Source organism: Montipora foliosa, chromosome 7 (genome assembly GCF_036669935.1).
Source record: "Montipora foliosa isolate CH-2021 chromosome 7, ASM3666993v2, whole genome shotgun sequence".
Taxonomy (NCBI): domain Eukaryota; kingdom Metazoa; phylum Cnidaria; class Anthozoa; order Scleractinia; family Acroporidae; genus Montipora; species Montipora foliosa.
This window is the reverse complement of record NC_090875.1, coordinates 32,477,110-32,494,609: the sequence shown is the minus strand read 5'-3', so window position 1 is coordinate 32,494,609 and position 17,500 is coordinate 32,477,110. Positions and strand designations below refer to the sequence as shown.

Here is a 17,500-nt window from a genome sequence, read left to right as displayed (position 1 = left end):
CGACAAATCAGGAAAATAGTAGTACCAGAAATACCGAAGCGCAAAAGTGAAGCACCTAAGCTCGAACTCAAATCATTTTCGGGAAATTATCAAGAGTGGCAGGGTTTCTGGGATACATTTCAAATCTGCTGTCAATGGAAATACTGGCATCTCGGCCATTGAAAAATTCACCTATTTGAAGAGTTGTGTAACGAGCAACGTTGCTGCACTGCCCCTGACCGCAGACCATTATAAAGTAGCTATTGACATTCTAAAGGACTGATTTGGTGAACCACAGTTGCTGATATCAAATTATATGGATGACTTATTGAAACTTCCATCTGTCACTTCAGTGCATGAAACAAAGAAATTACGTGAATTGTTTAACAAGATTGAAATCAACACGTTCGAGGTTTGAATGCAATAGGAGTTGAATCACAGTCCTTTGGGAATTTATTGGTCCCAGGCGTGATGGAGAAAATCCCCTCAGAGTTACGATTGGTTGTAAGCCGTAAGTTTGGCAGTGAGGAATCATGGAATCTTGATGCCTTGTTGAGTGCAATGAAACCTGAGTTGGAAGCCAGGGATGTACTGCAATGGAAACAAGTGGTCCAAATGCCAATACACCCAGGTTTGAACAGTACAAAGCAAGAAGCAAACAACCCCATTCTGCCTCTGTCCTTTATACGGGCAGTGAGGAATTTACTCAACAATGTGTTTTTTGCAACAAGAATCACAAATCCATTAACTGCATGACCATCACTGAAATGAAAGCTAGGAGAACAATACTGAGACAAAATGGCAAGTGTTTTGTGTGCCTGAAGGGTGGCCATATCTCCACAAATTGTCCGTCAAAGGCAAAATGCCTTAACTGTGAAGGTGGACACCATGTAACCATTTGTGAAAGAATAAGGAACATTCCAACATTCAGGAATGTAGTTAGTGACGAGGCAACACCACGTGGATCTGGATCATCTCAAGATAGGAGTAGAGAAGCTGGAACCTCGGCAATGCATGTTAGCAGTTGTTACAGGTAGCCCAAGCCTTTGTTTGTAGACCAGATAACCAACAACTTGGATTGAATGCTCATGTGATATTTGATTCTTGTAGCCAGAGATCATACACGAACAGTAAGGCGTGTGAACAATTGAACTTACCAACCATTGGCAAGGAGACACTTTTGATCAAAACATTTGGAGGTAACTCAGCCTCTATGAAGGAATGTGATGTGCAATTGTTTGTCAGAACATTGGAAATCATGTGAAAATCACCTCATATGTTGTGCCGGTAATTTGCACCCCAGTGTCCAATCAACGGTCTCGAACCACATTGGACTGCTACCCCTACTTGCAGGGTCTACAACTTGCATGTGATACAAGTGATTCTGTCAGTGTTGACGTGCTGATAGGAGCAGATTATTACTGGTCCTTCTCTACTGGGAACATCATTAAAGGAGATCTCTATGGACCAGCAGCCCTTGAAACCAATTTAGGTTGGTTTTGTCAGGACGAACTATGTGCTCAACATTGACAAGGTCATGCACTGTGAATCTGAGTTCAACGCATGTGTTAAAGATAGAGTCCACAGAGATAAGTGATATGAAGGATGATCTTCAGAAATTTTGGGACTTAGAAACTTTGGGCATTAAGGAAGATGAAACTTCAGTCTATGACAAGTTTTCAAATGACATCACATTTACTAGAAAGAGATACCAGGTCAAGTTACCTTTCAAGGATAATCAGCCCATGTTACCAGACAATTATACAGTGGCATTGCGTAGACTGACAACAACAAACAAGAAGCTCAAGAACCAACCAGAAATTCTGGAGCAGTATGATGGTGTGATCAGAGAGCAACTGCACAGCGGTGTGGTTGAAATGGTACCACAAGATCAAATACCACCGCCTGGAGATGTCCACTATCTTCCACACAGGACAGTTGTGAGACTTGACAGAGAAACAACTAAGGTGAGAGTTGTATACGATGCCTCATCTTAAGTGTTTGGGCCTAGTTTAAATGACTGTCTGCACATGGAACCTTCTCTTAATCCCTTGTTATTTGACATTTTGCTGCGGTTCAGAGTCCATGAAGTTGCCCTAACTGCAGACATTGAGAAGGCATTTTTGAACATTGCATGAGATTGATCCTGAACACAGAGACTTTGTGAGATCCGAATAGGAAAGTCCAGAGGTCATGGTACTACGTTTTACACGTGTGTTGTTTGGTGTAAACTCAAGTCCGTTCATTCTAAATGCCGCAATCAGACACCATTTGAACACATGTTTGCCAGTTGACAGTGCACTTGCAAGAGAGCTATTGAAGTCAGTTTATATGTTGATGACGATGTGTCTGGAAAAGGTGACGTGGATAGTGCCTTCAAATTGTCTAACAAGATAAGGCTCTGTCTTAAGTCAGGAGGCTTCAACATGAGAAAGTGGAGTAGCAATTCAGAAAGTCTGCTGAGATCACTGGAACAAGATGAAGCTTTCAGTGACGACTTTGAAAAGAGCAGTGGACCTAGAGTAGAAGAAGAAGACGAAGGCTTCTCTAAATCAGTTTTCAAACAAAGTGCAGAAAAGGAGCAAAAGGTTTTGGGAATGCTTTGGAACCCAACCCAAGATGAACTGATTTATGATCTGAACAAGACATTGGGAGATGTAGATGCCCAACCAGAAACAAGAAGATTGATTCTCAGTACAGCTATAAGGTTTTTTGACCCCTTGGGATTGATAGCTCCAGTCATTCTTCCATTCAAGATGATGTTTCAGAAACTTTGCAAGGGTGGAAAAGGCTGGGACGAGTTGATCGACGCTGAACGCAATCACCAGTGGCTGGCGACTCTATCGGATTTGAGACAGGCTGGAAGAGTGAGCTTTAAGAGATGTTATGCTAAGGGATTGAATGGAGACAAGGTCAAGTCAGTCCAACTTCCAGATCATGCACGCATCGGACAAAAATCTTATGAAGCTGTGGTCTACATGAGAGTAGAGTATGAGGCAAGGGTGGAATGTCAGGTAGTATCTTCGAAGACGAGAGTTGCAGCATTAGCTAAACAAACTATCCCGCGTCTGGACTTGCTGTCCAACTTATAACTGCGGCCAGATTGTTGAACAGCGTGAGTCAAGCATTAGACGTCGTAAGAATTGACGATTTTTTTAACTGGACAGATTTCGCTGTGGTGGACCGCAAACACTGACAAGGAGTACAAGCAGTTTGACGAGAACCGAATGGCCTAAATTCGAAGGAATTCACGCCCTGAGCAGTGGAGGTACTGTCCCACAGCAGACAATCCAGCTGATATAGCGTCCAGAGGAATCAAGTCTACTGAGTTGAAAGAAAGCAGCCTGTGGTTACATGGAAACGACTTCCTGTCTAAGAGTAGTGAGCAGTGGCCAGTTCAACCGACAGTTGTACAAGCCAGAGAAGATTTAAGCGAACTGAAATCCTTCAGTTAAACCAGTTGTTTCCAGCTAAGTCAACACATGCGTTGAAGGGAAGGAAGAAGAACCGAGTCTAGATAACTTAATCAATCTTGAGAACTTTAGTTCTTTAACCAAGCTTCTGAGAGTGACTGTGTTGGTTGAGTTGTTTATTGAGAAATTGAAGAAGACGAGATGCAGAGAAGGAACGGAAGAAGATTTTACGAAATTATGCAGACAAGCAGAGATGATGTGGATTAGGCACGTTCAGCAAGAGATCCTAAAAAGCAACAAGTTTACACAGATGAAGTCATCATTAGCACTTTATCAAGACGAAGAAGGGGTACTACGATGTCAAGGAAGAATTGGCATGTCTTCCCGATTTCCGATACTGTTGCCGAGAAGTCAATATTTCACTATGTTGGTGATTCTTAAGTGCCATGATCAGGTGATGCACAATGGAGTGGCAGAGACCTTGGTTCAAGTTAGGTCAAGGTATTGGATTGTGAAGGCCAGACAAACGCTGAAGAGTATATTCAACAAGTGTGCATTGTGCAAGAAACTTGAAGGTCGTCCATATGGAACGCCACCTACCCCTTAACTTCCAGGGTTTGGATTGTCCGACGAATTTGCATTTACAAGTATAGGAGTTGACTTTGCGGGCCCCATTCAAGTCAAGGACATTTATTACAAGAGTGATGATATGAACAAGGCATACTTAACAATTATTCCATAAGCGCGCGTTGGATATGAGATGGTAAATAGCCAACGAGGCGCGTAGCGCCGAGTTGGCTATAACCAGTCTCATATCCAACAAGCGCGAATGGAATAATTGTTTTATTAAATTCCTTCAACTCCAAAAATTTGGAAGTACGAAATACGAGCGAAAAAAGCGAGCAAATCCGAGCGAAATCGAAAAAAACTTGATGAGAACTGATGCGGTGTTGTCAGACAGACGCAGGCTCATCACAAAAACATTTCTTGCCTTTTCGCGTACTTCTAAACGTCGGAATTGATCCAAACTTTCTACAAAAAAAGTTTTTTTTCTTCTTTTTGTCTTTATTCAAAGAGAAATTTGGCATTCCGACGAAAACATTTTTAGTTTAGCAACGCTTAACGCAATCATTTACCATATAAGGTCAAACCAAGGTATCATCAGTATGAGCTGATAACCGAGATCGAGTGAACCAATCAGAGCACGCGAAATGCATTATCCGAGGTTGAAAATTTAATAAATCGTGTTATACACGTGCCTTCAGTCGTGCAGTTCATCTCGACGTCGTCCCGAGGTTGACCACCGAAGCTTTCGTGAGAAGTTCTTAAATATTCATTGCCAGACGAGGTGTTCCAAATCTTGTAGTGTCAGATAATGGATTCACTTTCAAGAGCAAAGAGCTGAAGAAGTTGCTAGCAGACCACCGCAGAGTCAACTATGAAGAATTGCTCACTGTTGTTGTGGAAATAGAGGGAATACTGAAGTCACGACCTCTCACGTACGTGGATGATGAATTAATACGTGACTTTCTTCCCGCCACACGTAATGTATGTTTATTTATGAAATCTATTTCTAACACACACCCCTCCTTGATTGACAAGGGTCAATCAACAATGAACCACTGAAGTTCGTAGGGATATAAACAGAAAAAAAGGAGAGCGTTCATCATTGTTTATTTTTCAATCCTTGATGTTCAGCTACGTGTTCTTGTTCAGCGTTTCCCACAAAGGTAATTGGAAAATTAGTGTTCCTGTTCTGACGTTCATGTATTCCTAATCCAGTTTCTAAAGGAAAGCTGGTCCCTTGTAACTTCGTATCATATCCCGTATTATTAAAAACTGGACCATTGGGTAATGCAATTCGAGAGTTTTGATTGGCTAAGCCATCATGGGTTATGAGCCATTACACCATGATCTACAAACACGGCAAGCATATGCGTGATTTTTTGGGCCTTTTTATTTTTATTGTAGTCTAATTTTCTATATTTTGGGGACGTTTTTAATAAAACAATTATTCCACTCCCGCTTGTTGGATATGAGATGATTATAGCCAACTCAGCGCTACGCACCTCGTCGGCTATCTATCATCTCATATCCAACGCGCGCTCATGGAATAATTGTGAAAAAGGTGAATAGTACGATACAAGAAATAAATTCTCATTTATTATAGGGACGGTGGGTTTTACCGGGAACTGAAACACTTGTTTAATCAATACGACCACTACATCCGGAAACCGAATGGCGTACTTTTGGTATGCAACACGAGTGGTCATATTGAGCAATGACGTCACAATTCCCGCCTTTTTTCTCCGCTTTTTTTGTTTTTGTTAATACTCAGTATTTGAACTAAATTCCGCATTTCAATCTCTACAACGTATATTTATTGTACGTATAATAAAAAGAAAATTGCCTTTTAGCTCCAAGATATGAATTTTGTACTTGCCACTCAAACATAAATTCATATCTTCTCACCACCGTGTAATATCCTCTATTCAGTATAATTACACAGGTGATTATTGAAAATTCTCTGCGCTGATTGTTAATTTTATTTTGATTGCTGATTTAATTATCTGTCACAAAGCAAAAATAAATTTACAGTCATCAGGGGCCTTTATTACGGGATAATCGCCGAAGCGATTTTTTCAAAATGGCCGCAAGCCGTTTTGTGGAGGTGACAGACGAAGGAATTAACTGTTTTAAAGAAAATGCATATTTTTGAAATAATCACTTATCTAATTATGCTAAAACAATTATTCACCTCAGGTTCGGGGAATATCCAAATCATCTCGGTTTTTTTTCTATCGATATTCACCTCGCCTTCGGTGAATAATTGTTAAATGTTTGAAATGCGGTTACGTCATTTCAAGTGAAGGTGATCATCATTGATCATCATTGATCATCGCAGTTATGACGCAACTTCCGCAGTTGAAAATTATATATATGAGTGCCTTGGCTACCACCCCTCCATGGATCATGACCAGAGCAATCTCGACCCGAGAGCTCTTCTCTTGACTTAGGGAGAGAAGAGCTCTTGGGAACCCTGAAACAAAGTGTCTTCTCATTGGGTTTCGTGAAGAACAATCAAAAGCGTGTCTAATTGGTGCATTCATGTTAGCACGAGCCGTGAGCAAGCGCCGTAAGGTTCAAATAGCCAATTCTTGGCTATAAGAACCCTACGGTGCATGTTCTCCTGCATAGAGTTTCCCAAAGCCGTGGGTCGAGCCAAGGTGCTGGTGACGAGAATGGTGATCAGTGATGAATGAACATCAAATTTGAGAAAATATATCGATAAATTGGTTGTCTATAAATCATTTACTAAAATAGTAGTTTGTTGGAAGAAATGGCATCTTGACAACTTGAGCTTCAACTTTTTTCTTGTAAACTTCTAACAGTAGATTTGTTCCTGGTTTTGTGAACTCTGTTAACACATACGCCATTGCAATGTTCTGTTTCAGACTGGGTGATGGACAGCCACTTGTCACGTGACCTAGGAAGACAAAACAATTGTAAAGTTCAGTATTTTCAAAGAGGAAAGGTCACCCGAGAAAAAGAGTAGCAGGGAGTTGGGTAAAGAGCAAAAGGCAGTGCTCAGAACTAAAAAGCAAAAACAGAACTTTGCCATTTACTGTTAGCCTCAAGTGCTAATCCAAATCTCTGTTTTACCTACCAATTTTATTGCCTTGATCATCAAATATGGCGGTACCACCTGAAAAGAGACACGACAGTCAAAGTGACATGAAGGTATAATGCTTATATCATAGTAACTGTTTTGTGGTGTTTCGTCGCTGTCACGGTTGCTGTATAATCGTTGTTTCAGTCGCAAGATTAGTGCCGATAAGAAAAATTGGGACCTTGAGCAAAGAAGACGACGACAGGTACGAGAACGGTGACTAAAAGCAATTAACACTTCAGAATGGATTTACTTGAGCTTGGGCTGTGCGACTCGTAATGGCTCCTTCCGTACAATTTTATGAAATTTCCAAAAAACTGGCCATAGATTTTTGCTCATATTTTAACTACTCCAAGAAGACACCGTCCTCAGCAAAAATATGAAATAAAAAAGGCGGGTCACCGTACTCGTTCAGAGGAAAATAGCCATTCCTTGACGGATTAAGCTTGGCGTTCATGAAAATCCGTTATTTCATCAATGTGCACGAGCTGATGAGCGCGCCAGTTGATGCTAGGAAATTATGCGCAGTAGGGTTGCGCAATGCAAAACCAGGGAATCAACTTAAACATCTATAGCTTCATTTAATGCTTCTAAGTTGGCAGACCGGAGTAAGGAAGATACTGCTCATCAAAATAAGTTTCATGACAACTTATCAGGTTCGTATGAAAGCATTAGTACTACATTAGTAATTACGTTTATTTTCGTTCTGTCTGTCTTTTCTGTTCTGTCATCACCTTGTGCTCGACGAAAACAAATCAAAATACCTCTGGCAGGAGGGCCTTTGGATAAAAGTCCAACTCTTTTCCTTTTGGCTTTTTCCTTAATTTGCTTCAGAATCACCTCTGCTCCTGGGAAGTCCGCTAGAGCACGACGCCTTTTGCCTTGACAAAGTAAAAAAAATCCTCAGTTCATGAAGAAAAGAAAAAGAGCTGAAAGGAAAAAGCTCCGGTTACACGAATTAATAAAGACATTTAGTACACCCCACACCGGTGGCTCAATTGATTGAGCATCGGGCTGCCACGCGAGAGGTCGCAGGTTCGAACCTCGGCCAGATCAACATTTAGGATCTTCAAATAAGTGAAGGGAAAGTGCTGCCTTTGTAATTTCGCCACGCATATCTTCCATGTTCATAAGTTCCAAGTGGGACGTTAAAGAACCCACACATTATTCGAGAAGAGTAGGGAATGAAGTTCCCGGTGTTGTGGCTGTCCTTTGTGAGTGTATGGGTGGGTGGGTGGGTGGGTATAGCAGGTCCACATCAGCTGAATAGCTGCCAAAACTTCAACCTGCTCAAGCAAACAAGAACCGCGTTCACGGCAAGAGCAAGCAGTGAACGTCAAACGTCAGACTTAAACTTGCGTTTTGCCATAAATCAATTGAAAGAAACTTGTTTGAATTTAACTCATTACTTGCCTGTTTGAGAAGTCGAAAGTAATTACGCGATTGCAATTGCTGCGTAGTTTCTGATTGGTGTAAAAATCTCACGCTGTTCTTGTTTTGACATGTTTTCAAAATCACAAAAAGCAAAATGATTATCAAGTTTGATGACTTTATCAATGAGTTCATAAGATACAGAGGAAATTGTAACATCCGAAAAGTTTTGGCATGTTAGAGAAACGGGCCTCCGACTCTGTTTTTTGTCAGGTTGCAATTTTCCTGCGCATGCGTGAGATTTTTTTTTGACATTGGTAATCTCTGTGTTCAATTTATTATTTTTTGAATATCTCAGGTATGAGATAACAATGGCGGACTGAGCAGAGAAATCAGAGTAAACAGCAAAACAAAGATAGCACATACTGACCAAGATAAACTAACGTTAAAAAAACACTGAAGTTTAAAGGAAATCAGCTAAAAAGCCTTTGAAGTGTAGGCTACCTGTAGCCTCTTGTTACAGAGTTAAACACAGGGAAACTTATTTGTTGAAGCAAAAGTTGTAAAAGTAGCGCACTGTAGTGTTGACTTTGCTTTGGAAAAAAATAGAAAAAATAAATAAGGCTGAAAGTCAACAGCCTCAGATTTGCCGTTTGCAATAACTTCAAATCCTTAAAGTGCTTATCACCTCAACACACTTTTCCACTATATTTATTCTCAGAAATCATCCCAAATACATCGTGTTGTTTTTAGAACATTTAGATTGAGATTTCGCTCTTTCATTGGCTTTGAAAAACGGGAAAAGTGGTCATACCGTGATTATTAACCGAGCAATGAAGGGGAATGGGTTCGATACCGGGTTGACGTCACCAATTAATTTCCATCGCTGTTTTCAAAGAACTATCTCAATGCAAATTAATTTGTGACGTCAACCCGGTATCGAACCCATTCTCCTTCATTGCTCCGTTATGGATCCGAGTATGATCACTTTTCCCGTCTTTGAAAGTCAATAAAAAGGTGAAATTTCATTCAAAAGGTTCTAAAAACAACACGATGTATTTAGGACGATTTTGGAGAAGCTACAAACTTAGTTTTATACCTATTGTCCACACTAGCATTGCTTCCACAGGTGTAGTATCTTCATCAATGTCATTTCCATAGAGACAGAGTCCTGCCTCAAGGCGTAGACTATCTCTTGGGCCAAGTCCTGCTGGCTTTACATCCACCTCTTTACTTTCTAACAAATCTTTGGCTAAGTCAACAGCTCTGTCTTGGTCCACTGACAGCTGTAAAATAATAATAATAATAATAATAATAATGATAATAATAATAATGATAATAATAATAATAATAATAATAATAATAATAATAATATTATTATTATTATTATTATTATATTATTATTATTATTATTATTATTATTATTATTATTAAACAATGATAAAATTATGACACAACCAACTCTAGCCTAAACGGACACACTTGGGAACAGTCTTATGAGTCCAAGTCAACTGAAACAAGAACTTCTCTGAGCTTTTCATAAATAATTATGCAAACTATAGAGTTAACTTTCTAGTCCCTTTAATGCCACGGTGGGAATCACATTAGTAGCGAAAGCACTTCCACTCTCTGATGTGCACACACATGACATTTTCGGCCGATAATGCTCAACACAGATTTAAGTTGTTTTAATTTAAAAGGACTGGCCGAATTGTACCTCAAAGCCATCTTCACCTGTGTATCCACATCTTGTCACTCTAACATTTTTTATCCCAAACAATTCCATTTCAGCTGTATGCATAAAAAACATTTTACTGAGGTCTCCTTGGATTCCACTCTGAAGGACTTTGGCTGCCTTGGGTCCTGAAATGCAGAAAGAGAAAGGGAGGCATGGGAAAGTGGATGGGATTGGGCCCTTTAAAGGGGCAAAGCTTGGAAGTGACACAACCATCAGATTCTGTCAACATAGAAGTTTCTAAACAGCACAATTATGAGACTTGATGCAGCAAGCAACTTCAACAACGCCACAAGAAACATGAAATGACAATTATAGTATTAAACAAGTACAACAAGTCTTAGTCTGTACAGAAATAAAGGCCATTGATGGTATGACTCAACTGATGACTCTAACATGAACAAGAGATTAGAGTCAGTGACCATTCAATAAGCACATTCTTGACCTCTATAATAACAACAACAACAATAACAATCTTTATTTTCTTAATTTAAACTATTGACACAAAAGCACACGCCCACAGGTAGCTAAGGTAAAGGTACACCTTATTTAATGTTGGTAATTCCATTACCCTCTAGAGGGTATTTTCCCAGGAAGCCGACGGTGTGCTCATTTTACCCCCCTCTTTCCATCAGTGCTCCCTTCTAAGGGTATTCACCTCTACTTTAAGCTACACTGAAAGGAGAGAAGTCAAAACAAAGATGTGAGATCCAAGGATCGAACTCAGGACCTCTAGCACCAAGGCCACGCTCTAACCAAATGTGCCATCCTTGGTAGCTACATGTAGAGCTACTCTAAGCAGGCCTTTCTATATTCATCAAGTAGTTACCTTGTAATGCTAGAAGAGCTTTATCCTCAAGCACCTCTAAGGCAACATCTAGTTCTTCACTGTCAGCAAGTCTTCCCTAAAGGCAAAACACTATACTCAATGATTAAGTAAAGCATGGATAGAGCAGTTCACCTCCAACCCATTCTAGATACATGTAGCTACCATCTGGTACATGTCCTTTAATTAACCACCTATTTTTGTAAGTGGTTCCTAGTCAACTGGGAAAATCCTCCAGCAATTACACAGGGTAAAATCTATATTAATTAAAGGGGCTATTTTAGGAAGAAAAAGGTTTTAAAATTCAGGTTGTAACTGTATTATTTATGACTATGCAAAGAAAGAAAATCATTAATAAACATGGGAATCTAAATATACCTTATTGAGTTTCAGATACATTAAAAAAAACAGAAAATATTCCTACAAAATTCTAAATCTAACATGGCCGATACACTGCAGTTGTTTTTTCAAAGGTTCAAGTTACACACTAAAAGAGGTCTTGTGACTGACCACATAATGGGGTTGGATACCTCCTAACAAGAGTTAATTGGCTTTAGAAAGGCATGGTACTTTCAAGTGATTATTAATACAGGTGGTTAAGGAAAATGATACCTCCAAGGAGATATATGGAAAAATAGAGAAACTTCAAGGTCACAGACTGTTCAGAACAAGAATAGAAAGCCTGTGTCCTGTGAAAGCAGCAACAAGTATCTCATGATCATCTATTCAAGGTTCTATTTGAAAAATTAAGTAAGTACCTGTAGATGTTTAAGGTCTTTCTCCGCACATCCAGCATTAGATACTACATACAAATATTCAGAAGTCTTATTTATGATCAAGTCATCAATAATGCCTCCATTATCTGTGGTGAAAAGAGAAAGTGACCCAGTGTTGTCGGCAAGCCCCTGGATATCAGCAACAACTAAGCTTTCTAGGAATTTCACTCTGTCATTTCCATGGACCTTAAATTGTAACATATGGGACACATCAAACAGAGATGCTTCTTGTCGAGTGTGGAGATGCGACTGTAAAACACCATCCCTGTATTGCACAGGCATGGACCAACCACAGAATGGGACCATCTTGCCCCCAAGCTCCAAGTGGAAGTCATATAATGGTGTTTTTTTCAAGTCTTCCTGAGAATAAAAAAAAAACAATTATTTGAATGCCTGTATTGCGATTAGGCTAATAATAATGAAGACTTCTGGGTGAATTGAGCCACTGTATAACTGTCTTGTCCAATCTAGGATCCCCTTCCTTCTATTACAAATGACATTCCAATATGACTTTGGGTCTTTTAGAGTATCCTGTTCTCCTCTTTGAGGTGGAGTCTTCACATCCGTTGTGTCGCCCAATGTGAAGGAATCTGGAATCCAGCAAATGTGTGGCTTTGGAATCGAATCCGGAATCCAGAGCTTGAAATCCAGAATCCATCGTATGGAATCCACAATCCATAGATTTGGATGGAATCCAGGATCCAATTCAGTGGAACCTGTGCAATCCATCACTCAAGATCTGGGATTTACTATTCTGGATCCGGAATCCATGTTCTGGGATCTGGAATCTGAGGGCCAGCTGGCTTCGTTTATGTACAGGGTGAATTGTGGATATCTTTGGCTTTTTTGAGATGTTCTACCAATTGATCTCCAAAACAACTGATAAAATACACCATAAGATTTTTCTCAGTCTTACACAGGCTAATATGAAAATTATTATAAATTTGGCAAAATTTGGTAAATGAAAATGGGAGGCTTTCTATTGAGTCAGGTTAAATGTGGGAGGGCTGGTGGATAGGTGCGTTTGAAAAGGAGCACCTGAGGGGGAGGGGGTGTGGTTTAGATGTAAAACTACTGGACATGCGGGATTTTTCAACTTCCCGATAAAGTTGTTTAATACATTGATGCGTTTGAGATCGCCAATACAGAACAAGCCACAAACCTTTAGGACAACAAAAAAAACGAAAGTAAAGAGCCAATTAGTAAAAGTGACACGCTTTACCTTGGGACCGTCCGTGGAGAATCCACGAAGACTTGGCTTCTCTCTGAAATCGAATGCTCGAGCAAACGGGACACAGAGATCACTTTCCGAAACTCTACGAGAAAGTCTCCTGCCAAACAGGCTAAAAATTAGAGCAGTCATAGATGTAGTTCAGCTTTGTTCACTCCTCCGAAAAGCAATAAGGAGATTCAGAAAAAAGAACCACAATTTGTTTTGGTCAGCGGGGTCACTATTGCGCATGAGCAGCAGGAAGTAAATACCAAGAACGCGAAATGGACGCCATGTTGAAATTGACCAGAATGTAAACAGACTTGAGAACTTATCCACTTGTGGAAGCAAGATGCTTTATTTAGAAGATTATGTTGAGCGTAAGAAGAACTTATTTCAGATACACTTTTTACTTGAGCAAAGAATGAGACGATCAGTTAATTTTAGTGTTTGAAAAACGTTTGTTGCGGCTCGTTGTTTTCAAATGCTCAATCTAATTCGAGTCTTAATCTTTGGGCACGGAATTGTTGCGATCATATGTTTGGTCCTGCTTATTCAAAACTTTGTTTTCGGATTTAAGTTAGGAAGAAATTTTATCTTGGCTCTATGTCAGGGCCGTGGAGGTCCTAAAGAATGTAAACGAATCCTAGCTTTTGACATGCGCAGTATGCGTTAAGGTAGATAGTTACACAGGAAATGCGTAGTATATTTTTTGAACAATATTAGTTTAAATTGGATTGAAAAGTCATATACTATGCAGTTCTTTACAGCCTTTTTGATCCATATATGCACAGGATGCTGCTCTGTAGGGTTAAGGCCAGGGTTAGGCACAATTGATTTTAATTTGTTGCATTTTTTTGGCCCCTGCAGGGCTATTACTAAGTAGGCCGGAAAATTAGAGAAACTAGTGGCAAAAACAGTGAATTTGCAGTATTAACTCTATTGTTCCTCTCTTAACCTTTTTGACTCCTGGAGGTTCCCCATTGACGATTAAAATCGTCTGGCGTTAGACAGAGTAAAGTACTAAGTATGGCCGGTTCAGGCCAGTTCAGGGTTGAATGGGTTAAAGTAGGCAGGGATGAAACTCTTAGTTGGCAGGGAAAATCCCCGGCTGCCAGTCCTTAATGACAGCCCTGCCCCTGCTTGTTGAACAAATCCAAGAGAAAGAAAGAGAGGCATTAAATTAGCTTTGTCTGTCCATCTGAAAAACTTTCTTTTGAAACTTGTTATTGTAGTGATAGAGCAGCTTCCTGTTGAGTTAAGAGACAGGTTTACAGATATGAGGGAGATGGACCTGCAGGTTCAGAGTAAGTACTCAGTGTTTCAATCTTTTGTGATAACTGTGTACTATAAAACATATACAGGAGGGGTGGTGGTCTCATGGTCAGTGTGCTCGACTCCGGATCAAGTGGTCCGGGTTCGGGTCCTGGCCGGGGACATTGTGTTGTGTTCTTGGGCAAGACACTTTACTCTCACGTTGCCTCTCTCCACCCAGGTGTATAAATGTGTACCGGCGAAATGCTGGGGGTAACCCTGCAATGGACTAGCATCCCATCTAGCATCTAGGGGGGAGTAGAAATACTCCTAGTCACTTCATGCAATAGAATCCGGAGATAATTGCCGGCCTGGTGGGCCTTCTAGGCTCGTAGCAGACTTTACCTTTACCTTTATAAAACATGTAATATTTGGATCAACTACCTTGGGAAGCAGTTTTGGTGTATTGATGCCAGAAGCAGGAGTTGGCGCAAAAGTGAAAGCACTTGCCTGCCACCAATGTGGTCCAGGTTCGTTCCCGGATGTGATGCCATAAGTAGGTTGAGTTTGTGTTGGTTCTCTTCTCTGCTTCGAGGGTTTTCCAGAAATGGCTGTGAGGCTGCATGTGAACTTGTTTTGATACAGTTGTCACTGCTTTTATCATGTACAAATAAATTGCCATGTTGTTTTAATTCTAATAGTCTACATTAACATTAGAAAAGCACAAAGGTTTGTATCAAAACAGGGTCACTGACAGCCTCGCTTCCATTCTTAGATTAGGAAACTTAGCTAGTAACAACTGTAAAATGGTCTGTTGGTATTAATAAGCAGACATACACATAAATGCACATAATTCAATGTACACCAAGTGTCCCCTTGTTCTACTTCCCAACTTGAACATCACTTGTGAAAATTAATAGTTATTGTCCTGACACAAAATTAATGCTAGGCTTAGACTTAAACATTAGGTTTAAACATCATCTAAAAGCATACTTGCCTAATGTTATCATTAGTAAAGGTTTGGGTTGTTTCAACTGTGGTTGGAAACAATTACCTGCAACCCTAAACTGCATCTTGCAGTTTCCACCCTACACCCCTAAAATCTGTTCCTCAAGTAAAGGTACATGTAAACAGCTGCATTTATTTAGCCTAAAATAACGCTATCCCTAACACTTACACATGTACATTGTATTGTTGGAAATTGGTAGCAAATTCTTACACTGAATGGGAGACTTTGTGTTAGATATCAAAATTGCGGTTGCACGTGAATACATGCATATCTGTACGTCAGAGAGTTACAACGGTGATACAATGAGGGAACCCTCTGCATGTGACCTCAGCACTGTATCACTTGATAGTTTCTCATTCAGGAATTATTAATGAATTATATGGTCAAAAGGAGCCAACATGATGGCTAATTTCTTCACTAAATTTCGACTTTGCAGTCATCTTCAGGCTTGTGTAAAGTGAAAATAGAACTACTTATGAGTTAATATATACAATGAGCATTATGCATAACCAATAAGCGAAGCTACCAAAGCAAGCAGACTAAGGTGTTGAGTAGCGATCATGGACCCATGACTACAACTTAATCATGAATTCCCTGCTCTTGTATTCATCCTTGGTGTTAATCTGAGGCTTAAGCTCTCTGATGTGAAGGGCTTCAAGTGTCAGTAGGGAGTACTCTCCGCATAATGACGTTTTGAGTAATGAATTATACAAATATTCCTAGACAGGATAGATGACTTGGATATCAGGGTGAAACAGTTTTTCATGAATTGTCGTAAGGCCAAGCCCGAGTGGAAGGAACAGCAATACAAACAAATTAGGGATGTAAGTTGTGATAATACATGTATTTCAAGATTTCTTTGATTTTCTCAACTGGTAAACCTGGTGAGTCTCAACTCAGATGTTGAATTGTTTTATCCTTCTTAAAATTAGGATAAAATGGTGACTTTTAAAGAAATTTAAGCTGTGTGGTAATTTGCATAATTGCAGGAGTATCAAAAGGCTATTGAGGATGCAGACGAAAAGGTCCATATAGCAACACAGACTTATGATCTGGTTAGTGTTAAGTTTCCATTTTTACCTCATTTTTTTTTCATTTAGAGGAGGCCCTTTCAGGCAGGGGGATTTCACCAGTTTTCTTTCTTACTGTCCTGTAGGTTGATAGACATTTAAGAAAATTAGATCAAGAATTAGCAAAATTCAAAATGGAGTTGGAAGCAGATAATGCTGGCATAACAGAGATTCTGGAACAAAGTAAGTATACATGTAATTATAGTGGAGTTGTATCCTTCAGTGATCACAGTTTTGTAAATCTGACACCCAAAAAAATAACGTACTACTACAATGTAACTTAAGCTCTAGGTGAAGGAAATTTAAGGCATGGCTAAGCTAGTGTCGACATTAATTTTAGTTTCTTCCTCTTTTTATTTCACATAATTTATGCAGTGCAGAGCTTTTGTTAAAAAATAATTTTTTAAGATAATTTTTTAGAAGTTTCTTATGTAAAATGAAGAATAAACTTATAGGTTTTACAAAAAAATTAATAATTAATGTAACCCATTGACCCCTAGGAGTGAGTCTAACACCAGACAATTAATTTTTAATTACTTGTCAATGGGGTCGGTCCAGGGTAGTTCAGATCCCAAAAAAGTAATACAAAAATGAAAATGTTGATTTTGTAAATTTTAACAAACACAATGCCAGTGCAGCATGTCAATGATGAAGACAATGTTCAAAGATCATTGGGTGCAGGGATGGCACAGTGGTGAGAGCACTCGCCTCCCACTAACATGGCCCGGGTTCGATTCCCAGACTCGGCGTCATAATTATGTGGGTTGAGTTTGTTGGTTTTCTACTCTGCACCGAGAGGTTTTCCTCCGGGTACTCCGGTTTTCCCCTCTCCTCAAAAACTAAAAGTTGATTTGATTTGCGTTAACTTGTTAATTTCAATTTACAGTGTCCCCGATTAGTGCTCTACAGCACTAGAAGATTAGACACTTAAATAAAGTTCCTTTCCTTTCCTTTCCTTTATTATACAGTATGAGCAAAATTGTCAGTGAATCATCAATTTAGTTACAAATTTTAAGACTCACTGTCTCAGCTTGTCACACATTGTCATGTGAATGATTGCAACAGTGTGTGCTAGAAGACCTTGACTAACATATGTCGCATCTGTTTACATGACTGTTGGAATGTCAAAATGGCAAAACAAGGATGACCACAATCAGTACAAAAACAGATTCGCCATTTTAACAAGA

General features: G+C 39.6%; 3 protein-coding genes across 3 annotated transcripts in view; 2 read left to right on the top strand and 1 right to left on the bottom strand.

Annotated features, from left to right (window-relative positions):
- Positions 1 to 1,493: 1,493 nt before the first annotated feature.
- On the top strand, positions 1,494 to 3,999 carry LOC138010117 (uncharacterized). The gene is made up of 3 exons (XM_068857072.1): positions 1,494 to 1,946; positions 2,277 to 2,993; positions 3,538 to 3,999. The coding sequence occupies exons 1-3, from the start codon at positions 1,494 to 1,496 to the stop codon at positions 3,997 to 3,999; spliced, it is 1,632 nt and encodes a 543-aa protein (XP_068713173.1).
- A 1,755-nt stretch (positions 4,000 to 5,754) lies between these two features.
- On the bottom strand, positions 5,755 to 13,192 carry LOC138011838 (aminomethyltransferase, mitochondrial-like). Its single transcript, XM_068859060.1, has 8 exons — positions 12,993 to 13,192; positions 11,753 to 12,130; positions 10,998 to 11,073; positions 10,151 to 10,296; positions 9,533 to 9,719; positions 7,827 to 7,943; positions 7,060 to 7,098; positions 5,755 to 6,879 (listed from the first exon to the last, which is right to left on the bottom strand). The coding sequence occupies exons 1-8, from the start codon at positions 13,131 to 13,133 to the stop codon at positions 6,701 to 6,703; spliced, it is 1,263 nt and encodes a 420-aa protein (XP_068715161.1). The 5' UTR covers positions 13,134 to 13,192; the 3' UTR covers positions 5,755 to 6,700.
- Positions 13,193 to 13,238: 46 nt separating this feature from the next.
- LOC138011840 (inhibitor of growth protein 3-like) overlaps positions 13,239 to 17,500 on the top strand; it is a 13,499-nt gene continuing 9,237 nt past the window's right edge. The window contains exons 1-5 of the mRNA XM_068859061.1: positions 13,239 to 13,360; positions 14,216 to 14,287; positions 15,967 to 16,067; positions 16,233 to 16,298; positions 16,400 to 16,496. Of these exons, the coding sequence (XP_068715162.1) occupies positions 13,333 to 13,360; positions 14,216 to 14,287; positions 15,967 to 16,067; positions 16,233 to 16,298; positions 16,400 to 16,496 (364 nt within the window). The 5' untranslated portion in view covers positions 13,239 to 13,332. The remainder of the gene's footprint in view (positions 13,361 to 14,215; positions 14,288 to 15,966; positions 16,068 to 16,232; positions 16,299 to 16,399; positions 16,497 to 17,500) is intronic.